The sequence below is a fragment of the Epinephelus lanceolatus genome, chromosome 10, assembly GCF_041903045.1.
Source record: "Epinephelus lanceolatus isolate andai-2023 chromosome 10, ASM4190304v1, whole genome shotgun sequence".
Classification (NCBI taxonomy): domain Eukaryota; kingdom Metazoa; phylum Chordata; class Actinopteri; order Perciformes; family Serranidae; genus Epinephelus; species Epinephelus lanceolatus.
In genome coordinates this window covers 22,424,408-22,438,177 of record NC_135743.1, presented here as the reverse complement: position 1 = coordinate 22,438,177, position 13,770 = coordinate 22,424,408, and the positions used below count along the sequence as shown (strand labels likewise).

The 13,770-nt window shown below is 42.6% G+C and overlaps 1 protein-coding gene across 1 annotated transcript in view; it reads right to left on the bottom strand.

The window, feature by feature from the left end:
* Nucleotides 1-13,422, bottom strand: part of itga8 (integrin, alpha 8) — a 58,778-nt gene extending 45,356 nt beyond the window's left edge. The window contains exons 1-7 of the mRNA XM_033641553.2: nt 10,579-13,422; nt 10,075-10,205; nt 6,510-6,610; nt 6,254-6,377; nt 3,060-3,121; nt 2,563-2,608; nt 431-556 (exon numbers count right to left, since the gene is read on the bottom strand). Of these exons, the coding sequence (XP_033497444.1) occupies nt 431-556; nt 2,563-2,608; nt 3,060-3,121; nt 6,254-6,377; nt 6,510-6,610; nt 10,075-10,205; nt 10,579-10,772 (784 nt within the window). The 5' untranslated portion in view covers nt 10,773-13,422. The remainder of the gene's footprint in view (nt 1-430; nt 557-2,562; nt 2,609-3,059; nt 3,122-6,253; nt 6,378-6,509; nt 6,611-10,074; nt 10,206-10,578) is intronic.
* Nucleotides 13,423-13,770: the final 348 nt, after the last annotated feature.

The following is a 13,770-nucleotide window of genomic DNA, read 5'->3' as shown; positions in this document are numbered from 1 at the left end:
GTTGTTAATCCATGTTTGATGGTTGTTGGGAGAAGCTTGTCTTTAGGGCGTTAAGCCAGATAGCCCTGAATTTTTAGGAAAAAGATAATGAGTTTGATTTGAGTTAAAAAATAACTGGTTACAACTATTTACCATTATTCATGCGTTGTTTTTATCTTTTATAGCCAAAAGCAAAAAAGAAAGGGGAGGCAGCTTCTTCTAAAACCACTTGTGTTCAGTGGGCTTATGATATCGTCTCATATCGATCACAGTCCCCTGAATTGCATTGAATCAAAATAGTATCCGGGCAGACTTTGTGATATCAGCAAATATCGAATCGTTGTCCAAAGAATTGATATAATATCATAATATGATGAAACTGGTGTTTTATACCCCTAATGATTACGATTTCGATCAAAACTTTTGTCAGAGTTTGTTTTGTAAATGTTACCAAGGTAGCTGTCGTCGTGGGAGTCCTCAGCAGCTCGAGTGTGTTTCTCTCCTGGAACCTGTCTCAGCACTGCCTTCAAAGAGTAGCCGTTCAGTATCTCAGCTATCCCCGCTGTCATTACCTGACCTGCACATACACACACATACACACACACACGCACAGGCACACACACCACACAGATAAATAGATAGAGGAAAACAAACACTCAGGGTGAGAGAGTCACATCTGTTCATGGCCAGTGGTTTCAGCTTGGACCCCATGAAGGGAGCGCCGCTGCCCTCTTCTATAGAAACCTGCTGGAGCTGGCCCATCTGCTCTACATGAATGATGCACGGAGCTAACAACACATGGAGGTCTTCCCTGAGGAAGGCTAAAACACATCATTTGCAAAGGAAAAGCTGGAATAAATACTTTGAAAAGAAACTAAAAAACCTAAAAAAAAACCCCGCCTGTCCTCTGTGCAGGGAGGATTCTGAAATATAGGTGAGTGCGCACAAATAACACCCTTCCTCTGCTGTTGAACAAGAGGTCAAACAAACAAATGATTTTATCTACAGCCGCCTTCAACCGTCCATAAATCCTCCCTAATGTGAGTGTGTGTGTATGCACTGACGGGGAGGAAAATGTGCCCCCATAACCCTCCCACCCTCTTTCTCTCTCTCACGCTGCGCTACGAGTTTATCTCCCAGAATAACACATCACTATATCAACTCATTATTAAACCTCTATCTGATTAATGAGACACGGTGTTACAAACTGTTAACACAGATACATAAGTCACCGCAGCTAATTTGAAGTGTCCTTTACACCCAGAGATAACAAGATTGTATATAAAAGAGTTTTTCTAATGATGACTCAGGCTGAAGGCTGAAGATAATCGTTGTATATTAGAGGCCATAAAATCCAGGCTGAGTGCTTTTATAAACATTCGGAGGAAGTGTTTTAACTGGAGGCAGCCAGCCTTGCCACGCTGAGGGCACGGAGAGGGAGCAGTCCATTAGGCTGTCTGTGACGCCTGTCTAGTGCGGTCTTGTATGTTGGAGCATTTATTATTTAACCATATGAAATAACAGCAACGATGCCAAACAACAACCCAAAACCATGACAGTTTGTGTCGCAGTTTTTAAATGTCCATCACTGAACCACTTTAATCTTTTTTTATCCCTTTTTCTGGTTTCTTTTTTAAAACTCTTGCTCCATCTTTCCGCTCTAAACAAATGAAGTGACAGATGAGGTGTTACAAAGAAAGGAGAAGGAAATTAGTTTGTGCGACTGGTCACTAACTGTCTCCTTGCTCTTAAGAAACATCTGCAGAACTCTTCTAACTTTGGGTAACACACCCGCACACTGTCACACACCTGGAGCTGGGGGAGTAGCGCCACACTTAAGCAGCTGAACTCTGACACACTCTAGCTGTGTCTACACCTATTAAGACACTTCACCCCTCTGCTTCGACCAGCCCTGCTCATCCAGCGAGCTAGCTGACCTCAGCGCTGCTTCTATTGCGCAGAACATCCATCTTTCTTCTTCTTTCTCTGTGTCTTACTCCCTCACATCTCATCTTTCCCTCTCCCCGCTGCAACATGTTTCTATCATCTCCTTAGCAATCCTCTGCCGCTCCCGCTGTCCTCCCTGCTCTCTTTCTCCATCAGTCTTTAAATTCTCCCCACCTTCCCCACGTCCTCCTCAACCCAATAGCCTGCCCTTGAGCCTCTTCCTCTCCTTGAAGCCATTCCAAGCCCCTCTGCGCTTTATCACGGGGCAGAGGGGCAGTTCCTCCACACTCCATTACCCCCCGATCAGCTCATTACAGAGCCCAAACACCCATTTCCTGTTACACTGTTACAGACAGAGAGCAGCATGAAGTAAGGGAGCGAGCATGGGAGGGAAAAAGTTAAGTAAAGCAGCAAAGAAAAAGAGAGGGAGACACATTTCTTTCCACCCTCTCCTGTACGTAAGACTCCTGTAATGAAATTACAGATCTGGCACGTGTGTCCGAGCCCATGTGTGTGTATGTGGGCTGTTCTGACTGTTAAACTCATCTTCATCTATTCTGTCATTTGAACACCTTCCCATCTATGAACTCACCGCACAAGAGAGAACAAATGCAGGTTTGCTGTTGCTGTAGTTACCTTGCCAGTAAAAGCTTCCAGGTCCTCCTACCACCAGCATTCCTTCCTGGAATGAATACAATTAGTAAGGGTTAGTCATGTGACAGATGTTTGCGTGTTTGTTTGAGACTAGAGGGGTATATAACAAGCGTGGCTGTGGGTGCGTGAACATATTATTCCTGCTGTCATGCCTGTTGACATCCTAAGGAGAATGACAGCTTCCCGTACAGGAGGGTAGAGTAGGACCAAGAGACAGAGGTCGAAGTTCACATTGACTATGCAGTGAAAGAATGTGTTGGGTATATGTGTGTTTGGTCTATTGTGTTCACAGGCGATGGGTCACATCAGGAGTAGAGGCTCCTTGAGGGACAACCGTGCTCTCATCTTCCCAGTGTCCATAAATCTCTGAAGGGAGTCTCGTGTCTGAAGGAACCTCTCTGCTTGCCCTTTGACAGGGGACAAGCTGTGTGCAGGGGGGTTATCATGACCAAAGTGTTGATGATTGCTGCTATCTTTACCTTGGTGAAATCCACACTGAAGCCAGCCTGGCAGAACCCCTGTCCCTCTGGATCTGGATCATCTGAAAACCACACAAACACACATGCTTTCAAACACTACAAAAAAAGCATCTTAATCATTAAAAAAATACATTTACTGGACCACAGCACTAAACAAACATCGCAGAGACCATTACTTCTATCCGATGAAACTTTTATTACCACAAAAATGAAGAAAAACCTATTAAAGTTTACATTAAAATGTACCACCGAGGTGTGTTTCCGTTTAAATTACTGCATTAAACTGCATGAACACACGAAACTTATGTGCACACAATAAATTGTTCTCCATTTCAGAGGCCCCCCCCCGAGGTGAGGCTTAATGATGCATAACAACACGCGTGCACATATAAATAAAGTGCAAGTTAAAGAAATAGTTTGAGTGGTCGTAGATTCACGTCGAGATGAAGCAAAAAAGCTGTTGGAGGCAGAGGAATCATACACATAATAAAGAAATACTTCCTCTGCAGCAGAGTTATTCCCCCCTTGAGAACAATTGAGTTTACAATGTGATTATTCTCGTCTTGATTAGTCAGAACTGACATAAACAACAAAACAGAGATCTTAAACAACCTTCAATTACTAGGCGGAGTGTAAGTATGTGAGGGCATGACTGTGAACGGTGAGGGGTTTTTATGCAGAGCAGATGATGGAGTGGGCGATAAGGGCTGCGTTTGATCTGCTGTTTAAGATGTGCCACCTGATAGCCTCCATTCCTCCTTATCATACTCTGCTGGTGCCTCATATCACTGCGCCAGGTAAAAGGGGTCGCAGGAAGAAAGCAGGAGAGAAGGAAAAAAAATGGAGATGAAGAAGGGGAGGAGGAAGAGGAGGAGGGGGCTAGGAAAATCCCATGAATCCCATTTAGGGAACCGATGACAGAGAGAAGAGGACCAGAGAGAGAACGAGATACTGTCACGGAGACAGATTATCAGGTTGCTGTGGTAACTTTTAAAATATAGGGACAGGCAAGGTAATCCACTGGGACACAAACCAGTCTGTTCTCTGGTTATCAGTCATTTAAACCACATTACAAAAACACACACTTAACTCCTTTTCCACCAACATGGAGTTGGTTCTGTTCCGGTTTGCACAACTGTTTGGAGCATTTAGACCCAAAATTATTTGGTTTGGAACCTGAAACACTGGTTCCAAACTGAAACCAAAGGTTTTATAAATCTTATTTAATTATGCAATCTTCATTTTTATCTTTTTATTTTTATGTATGATTGTTGTTATTTAATAGGGGGGGTGTCTTCATAAGCCATTTTTGGCTTCTAACCTCTCCTGCACAACAGTTTAACTTTTAATTTCTCTTCCCTGTATTTTCTATGTATGAACGTGCAACTAAACTAAACTAAACTAACTTGACCATAAGTACAAACAATGACAACATCAATGGGCATGTTAAATTCCACAGGTTGGAAAGAGAGGATGGAGTCTTGCACGTCATAGTTGGTGCTTGCTTGTTTGTTTTTAGATAAAACAAATACTTGTAACTAATAACAGAAGAAAAGCTCGCAGGTAATCAATGTGATCCACCGTCTTTCTACTACTGTTTATTCCCATTGTACATGGCACAACCTTGATTACAGTGGCTCCACTCAAAACTGGTTTGTTTTAAAAGCTTCAAGGTTCCAAAAGTCCTGAATAGAAACAATTCAAGTAGAAGCTAATCTGGTAGAAAAAGGGTAACTGTTTAAAAATATTTTTTTTATTTGGCCAGGTTTTGCGATATCCATTGGAGATTTCTGACGCCACACAAACACAATAGAAGTGAACAAAACTGTGTTTGTTAAAAACACTGACTTAAAAAATGACCTGAAAACTAAACATTGGGAACAATTCTTCAGCAGATAGTCGCATCAATGGAAATTTTTCACAGTGAAGTCTGTGGAGTAGACTTGAGGAGTAACAGAATACATGAAATAACGTTACTTAATCAAGGTTACAAAAAAGGTAACTGTATTCTGTCGTAAATACAAAAAAAAAAGACGTAATCCGATAAGCGATACATTTAGTAAAAGTGGAGATTATAAACAGGATTACAATTTTAAAATCACACATCCTGAGTCTCACGCAACACCAACACTGGCCTGGAGTTAAACTGTAGCTAACAGTTCTCAACTCATTATAATGGCCTCTAACATGAGTCAAAAAGTGCTTTCACTTGATGAAAATTTTGCCATTATTTTGTATTTAAAGCACAAAAGGGGAACAGCATCGCAGTGCAATGCAAGTTATGTCTTTCAGCTGTGGAAACGCTGTCATCATTCAAGGACTTAACATTTAATTCAAAGAAACATTTAGAGGTAAGAAAGACCAACTGCTAACATTAGCTACACAGAAATCCAGTCAGTTAACGTTATCACTAGTTGAACTTCAATGATCTGAGGCAGAACAACCACCACTCCACCTAGCTTAGTGTTGGTGAGGCACTGGAAACATCAGTAAGTCCAGACTGGTAGAAAAGATATTAACACACTCACATCTATGCAGTTTTTCACTTCATTGTTGAGCTTTTGATGTATTAGACCTTCATCAGAGCATACATGAGGCACCAATGGACAGGCTGATAAAAGTAACTCAAATCTCAGTCTAATCTCTGGCAGTATGCAACTGCCAAAGATTAGACTGAACCTCCCCTGAACCACCTGTTGTTGCCCCATGCATGCTCTAATGAAGGTCTAATAGACCAAAAGCTCAACAATAAAGTGAAACACTGCATAGATGTAAGTGTGTGCAGTTGAATTATGTAAATATATATTGCAGTGTCACCAACAAAATCATATTCAAACCAGCTGTTGCAGGGTGGAGACAGAAAACCTGGACAAATGAAACCTAAGTAAGTAAGTGAGAAGTGTTTTTTTTGAGTGTGATTTGGGTGAAATGACCCTTTAAACTAGAAGCCTGGATATTGTGTTTTACAGGCTGACATAAAAATCGATGCGTCATATTTAAACTTTATGTGATATTATGACATATTACACTGACAAAAGATACAGTATATCAGTCGTGGTATAAAAATGCTAAGTGCTGGTTAATGTGTGATCGTACTGACAGCAGTGAGAGAAAGAGAAAACAAAGGAAGTGAGGACAGAGGGCTGTAAAATGGAGATGGAGACAGTTGGAGACAGGGCTGCAGTGTGACTCACTGGTCCTGCAGGGTGAGTACTCTGCGTAGGCGCTGAAGTTCTGGACGGCAACATAGCAGGTCCCCACGGGATCTTTCTCCCCACTCAGTTTCACCGTCCGCCAGTGGTACAGAGGAGCACATGCCTGCACAACAAATAATTCCCATTTTCAGAAATACTGACTTAAAAGCCTTAAAAAGAAAAGGGAACAAAATGTATGTGTAGTTTTTAAACATTTATGGTAATACAGTTGGATATTAATGTTGCATCTACCCACCACCACTTTTCCTTTGTGTGTTCTGACAGATGCTCCAAACCACTGGTGAGACTTAAACTCCAGAGGCTCTCTGGTGCCGTTCACCTTTATCATTCTGTTATCTGTAGACGGAGACAGAGAGAGGAAGCGGGAAAGACATTAAAAAAAGAATAAAAGAGACATTTCATAATGACGCCAGTAAAAGCTGATAGAACCCGTGGTAATGTGGGTCCGGGCTTGCAGCTCCGCCTGTGTGGATGGAAAGCATTTGTCCTTGATAAGCAAGAACAAACAGCAACAGTCTTAAACAGGCCTGTAAGAAACATCAAAACACTATTTGCCCCCCAGAAACAGACATTTGTTAGGATGCTGGAGGCTTTTTTTTTTTCAGTCAGAGCTTTTCCTATAAAGTAACACACACACGCACAGACTCACACACACAATGTGCACATAATGAGTATTTCCCGGCTGGCTCACAGTAAAGTGTCAGTTCTGGTGTATGTGCATGTGCGTCTTTGTTCTGTTGTAGATATTTTCCAGCGTTATTAAAGAGCAGCTGGGTCTCTTTAGAGCTGTGCAGACCCCTCCACATTAAACACCTTCTTTTAGTACACTTAAATAGACACATACACATACACACACACACTTAGACTGACAATAAATGCATAAAAGCAGGTGTACTGTGAACTGTTTTAGAGTTTATTTGATTCTAAATCCCAGGAGGTGGGATACACTCTGGACAGGTTTGCCAGACTATCACAAGGCACTTAGAGACAGACAACTTTTTACTCTCACATTCAGTCACTCACACACCAAGCTGATGGTCGACTATCGGTAATGTCTGGCTGTAGGTGAGCATATATTGCCCCAGTTTTTGTGTGTCCTGCACCGTTGGCACTAATCAGCCCTTGTCGGCCTCTTCTCAGCTGATTCCGTTTAGCTCATTGGACGAGAAGAGAAATGGAAATGAGGAAAGTAAACAAAAGACTTGAGTCAATAGAGTGTGACATTGAAACAAACTTGTTATATAAGGTCAGATGTTTTTAACCATTGAGCTCTTTAGCAGAAATGGTTTGTGTTATTGTTTGCTGGCGCACGGTCAGTATCATTCGTTCTCTCAACATCAGGCTGTGTCATTAATGTGCAAACTGTCAGTCTTCCAGTTTCCCTTTTTAATGATGAACACAGATCGCTACCGGCTGCTGGTATGGAGAGTTATTTCCTCTCCTGCAGGTGCAGAACGTATGAGCTAGTTGGCTGTAGTCTTTACAGTGTGTTCATGAGCAACTTTTTGGCCGAGACACAGGCGACGTGAGGCGAGCAACAGAAGGCCTTCGTCACCACCAGTTCTTTGACATCGGTTTGGTGTGTCTGAACTTTAACCTATGGAAGCTGGAGAAGCCAGAACACTAACATAGGGACACGCAAACTCCAAATAGAAGAGCCACCAAGAGGGTCCAAAGCTGGAACCTGCTTGCTGTGAGGCAACAGTGCTAACCACTGCACCACCGTGCTCATAATTTGATGTCACCATTATCGTTTACAGGACATATGGTGGATCCTCCCTACTTCAAAATTATATGTTTGCATGCTTTTACATAAATTATTCCAATATCTAATGAAAAATCTCTACAAAGGCTATCATTCTTGCCAGCAGCAATATAATACACCCGACGTTTTTTTTTTTTAAAAGAACTAGGCTCATGACTGCAAGTAAATTTATTTTAATCCCAGGACAGATTCTGAAACTGCAGCTGAAGGTAGTGAATGCAGACAGCAGAGGACTAGCTGGAGTGTGAAGCTCTCAGAATTGTGTTTGAATGTGAAGGGCATATCTGAGAGAAGAGCAAGATTACTACATCAATTTTCTCTGCAGAAAGAAAATAGAAATGTACCAATAATTGTTTGTCCTCTAAATAAATCTGTGCTTCATTTTGTGACAGATTGAAAGGCAATAGATCAGAAAGAAGGATCCAGACACCAGGTTTCTCTTTCTAATCATGGACATGCAATCACTATCACCACATCAATCCCCATCTGACCCCACCCTCCTGCTCCACTGGCATGACTGGACAGATCTGCATAACGTCACTAAAGCCACACACACACACGGGTACACTCACATACTGAGGCACATGTGAGGCTGATGTATGGATATTAACCAGTACAGTGCACACAGATGTTCACCACTCGGGCTCATATTTTTTACAGTGTGCATGAGTGTATATGTGTCTCTTAGTCTGGTTTATACCTGTAATAAAGGGTCTGCTGTAACTCTAGAAATATCCACCATGGCCACTGTCATCAATCACCCACCCATTCTAGTGAATAGATACACACACGCACGTGACTGCGCACACATTTGTTGCTCTGTGTTTATTCTTCAATTCACCAAACCTGAAATTTTCCCCCAAACACTTCACACTAAATCTAAACCCCTTTGTGAAAAATAACACATAATTAACTTTAGGGAAAGACAAGAAAATAGTCCTCCCTTTGGAGGTTTACGCTCATCTGCATGGAGCCTTGAGCTTCAGTTCAGGCAGAACGATGATGTCTGCTTGCATCAGCTGATTGGCTATCAGCTGTTTCATTCATGCGCCATTGATAAATCAGCCGATGGGCATGCAGCTGACTACCAGCATCAATCATATTCATACATGTGCACACAGTGGTGTATGAAACATGACAGTCCTCTGCTCCTCAGCTCCATCCACAACTAAAACTCCCTCACTAAGGCTTGAGCTGATGCTGTTGATGTTCATGTACGTTTACAAAGTTAACTTCCTTCTCCATCCCATACAGTAGATGATAAAAGTCCTCACAAAAAGAGACAAAAAACAAAGAGAGAGAAACAGAGAGAGCGATAGACTGGAGCAAGAGAGGGAGACAAGGGGTGGGGAAAAGGAGACAGGGATAAATTTTCAAGATCTAATAAAAAGCAGACCTCACCCAATCCCCTTTTCCTCCTGAAGGGGAACTAAATTCCCATGTGCATACAGTTTACCCCCCCTCCTCTCTTTCTCTCGTTCTCACTTGTTCTCCCTCTCTACCCCGTGCAAACACACACTCACAACTCAGATGGAAAAGCGTGCATCAGAGACATTAGAGGCACAAACACAGGCTGATTGGACAGTTAACCTTGATGATAATTTATTGAAAACAATAATCAACATGATGTACGAGTGAACCTGCCAGCCACCTTTAGATGAAGCTGATGAGACCCATATGTCCTCTTATCTCTCTCTCTTTTTATGCAACTGCATGTGTGCCAACTCATATCCACGCACATACCAGACACACAGGTTCCAAATGGAGTAACATCTGGGGCCACCTATGGCTTCTTTAAAAGGATCCACTTGGACCTCAGAGAAACGAACGCTTGTTAAATTTCATCTCTGTTATTCCCTAAAATACGACTCATAAAACAGTGACATTGTTGAGCATGTGTCTCACAGTCTGAAGTTATCCCTCTCCATGTCCAGGATGGAACATAATTATCCCCAGTGGGGCCCCCAGGAGGTCTGTCATGAATTTATTTTGATCCATGAAATGAAAAATTTGGAAAAGCTTTCAGGTTACTCACTGGAATTATCAAAAGGTATCTGTCTGCAGCTGTCGGGGAGTCCAGGCCAGGGGCAGTAGTAGACAGCCCCAGCCTCCACAATGCCGGGCTGGGAAGTGTTCGCCTTGGGAGCCCCCACCAACACACTGAACCTGGTGGGGAGGAAAAGGAACATGCAAGACATGCAGGGAAGTGTACAATGCTTTATGCAAACGTGTGCAGTCAATGCACAGTTTGGCTCATTCATAGTTTCTGTTTCATAACTGTTTTGCTCTGTGCAACATAAATCTGAGTCATTCATGCTTCTTCTGCACCATTACAGTATGATATGCAGCATGTGCAGCTACAGAGATGATACAGCTCAACTTCTTTTCAGCTGAGTTATATTTATTCCCACTTCTATACTTCTATTCAACTGAGTCTACTGTAAGCTGTCAAACCAGAAGCACAGGCATAGTTTAAGTTGAATTACTGTTGGATCATCACTCCTGCTGCTGAACCCTGATGGGACAACTTGCCACTCACGTGTTGCTGTCGGAGGTAGCTTGATAGAAGTCCACAGAATAGCCGAAATAACTTCCATCGGGTCCCTTGTAAACCGTAGGATGCTCTGCGTAAAGGTTAAAACTCCAAACTCCACTTAGCGCCGGACACAGCACCGACAGCACCCCGAGAATAAACATCCCAGCGGAGGAAACACAGTCCCATACACGCTCCATCCCCAAAAAGAAACAGCCAGCTGCGCACTATTCCCCAAAAATAAGAGGGAAGTTGGGGAAAGAGAGGGAGAGAGAGTTTCCTCCGTGCAGGTGAGGTAGGTTTGTCCTGGGTTAAGTCCGCCAACTGGCTGTCACTGGATCACTGCGCTCCCCCTCAAAAAAAAGCTGCCTCCTGACACCCTGAAACCACCAGGTCTGCCCAGAGTCTCAGCTACGAGACTACACAACCGCGCCCCCGCCCTCTGCTCAAAACTTTACCCCCTACACACACACATACACACACTCACACACACATCATAAGGCTCAGACCACATCTGAGCGCGCAATGCTGGCGCGTCACCGCTCCTTTTATGGCACTGCCTAATTTTCTGTGGCGAATTCTGCGCTTTAGCCTGATACAATAAATAATATCAAAGTGAGATTTACAGCCAACCTCCCAAATATACAGTCACAGGCAGGCGCACGCGGAGACTTGGCGCGTACGCACGCAAAACGCAAAGATTTGTCCATAAATTAAACCACCTTTTTCTTTTTATTGGCAGCTTCGTTCAGTCCTGCCAGTAAAAAACAGAGCTGCATTTCCTTCCTTGGAGAATAATCTCTTGTAATTATGTCAGTAATTATTACGTCGACTCACAGCAGAGATCTCTTGAGCTGCAAGTTTAGGCAGTTTTGGCCCGCTCGCTGTTTCACTCAACACCAGGCGATTTCCCCTCTAAACCTCCGAGGTAACATACTTCGCTCTTGCTGAAAATAATATCCTGCAATGAAAAACAGTTTAAAGAGGTGACGGGCCAGAGCAGGCTGCTTTTTGTATATTTAGCTCAGCACAGCATTCTTCTTATCAAACAGCTCTGTCCATGTGCAGGGCAGAGATGAAGAGAGATGGATGTTGCACCCACTTCCAGGCCAACTCCCACTCAGCTGTTTATCAGCTTGGGGAGTTTGTTTTAATTAAACTGTGCTTTATGGGCACATTAATGATGAATTAAACTGCACCACCAGCCTCATGATGTAGTAAAACAGTTACAGCGGGGCAACACTACAGTCAGTCAGAGTGTGTTTTCTGTCAGGAGACTTGATAAGAACCAGGTGAGAAGTTAAGGTAAAGAGTCAATGTGGAGAGCCCAAACCTTGACCTGCCAGATGGAGGAGTTTCTCACCTCCACGCCCTCTACCTGCCCTCCTGTTCTCCTTCAACACGTTTCCTTCCTTCCATCCATCAATTCCTTCCAGTAACCCTGTCTCCTTCCTTTATGGTTTCATTTAATATGTGCAAACTTGGTTCACCTCGTCACATTTCCATGATCCCTTTGTGTGCAACAGTGGATTCTGTGTGTGTGTGTGTGTGAGAAAGAAGGGAGTATGGCAGAGGGTCTGTTCTTTCTCAGCTGTTTCTATGTAAATCTGAGATGAACCGAGGGAAACTTCCACAAAACATGAGAACAAAGGAGAAAAAGAGAGAGATGGTGAGTGAGGACGATGGAGTGAGGAGGCAGCAGACATATTCCTGTTCTTTTGCCCCAGTTGGCTTTGGAGCGGCTGTGTTGCCACGCCAGGTAACAAGCGCTTTAACGCAGCTCAGTTTCAGTGTGTGCGCACTTTCATCTGTAATCACTTTCTCAACTGTCTTACATCCAATAAAATTCTCACAGATATCCCATTTCCAGGAATACACACATTCATGGGCATACTGTTCAGGTTAGGTCCCGCGAGGCTGCCAGTGTGTTCTGATCACAGATTTACTGCAGGTCAATCTGGATTGATTTTTGCAAAGACACACACACACACAATAGTGCTTTATATTCTCCACAGTGCCCACGTTCCCCTTCTCTCTTTACAAACTCCTAATGAGACTGTTAAGCAGACTATTGTGTCAGATTAGGCCCACATCCTTTTTGCATTAGACAAATCCATTAGACACACACCCAGCCAATATTACAACGCTCCTGTGCACAGATGCATACAGGAGCCAGGATATCTGCAGATACACAAACACAAATGCATAAATATTGAGTTAAGAACTCCTGAGCCAGAACTAAGTACTTAAATGGTATAAAGTGCTATTACTCAAACACTTGCTTCTTGTCTTGAGTGGCGACTTAATACCAAACAGAATGGTAGTAACCTTCAGCACTGTGTTGTAGGATGCTATATAAAAAGCCAATTTTTCATTTGTCTTCTTTTGGTGCATTTTGATGATGTGCAAACCCAGACATGCAGTTTTCTAAGGATGATTGTTTTCTGTGTATAGAGAGGTATGCAAAGGACTATGACACTCCCAAATGACCACTTGAAGATCAATTACTCATCCTGTGTTGTTTTTTGTGAAGAAAACTTTATCTTGCATGCCTCCATGGTGAGCAGAGAATCCCAAAACCAAAAAAAATCTTAATGAACTAAAGTCATAGGCGACTGTGTTGGACAACAGTAAAACTACTTCCAAACATCCATTTACAAACCCAAACAATTTGAGCATGATAATCCAAATCTCATTCATCCAGCTGTATGCTCAATACTTCTCAAACGAACTGAACTGAAAGTGAAACTTACTTTTTTCTCTCTTCGAAGCCAGACTCCATTGACAAAAACAGCAGTTTTACCTTGGTGAATACAGGAGCTGCTGGTCTACTGCTGCCTCGATCAGTAGTATGTTTGTATTATTGTGTGACTTTGGTGCATTCCAATGAACCTTTAAAAAAAAACAAAAAAATCAAAGTCACACGATAATAAAGAAATTAACTGATCAAGGCAGCAGTAGACCAGCAGCTCCTGTATTTAGGAAGGTAAAATTACTGTTTTTGTTAATGGAGTCTGGCTTTGAAGAAAGCATAGCTAAGTTTTACTTGTAGTTTAGCTCTGTTTGGGAAGTACTGAGCATGACTGGACAAATTAGACTTTGATTATAATGCACGAGTTGTGTGAGTTTGTAAATTATATAGTTTTACTGTTGTGAGACATGGACCCCTTTGACTTTAATTCATCAACAGTTTATGGA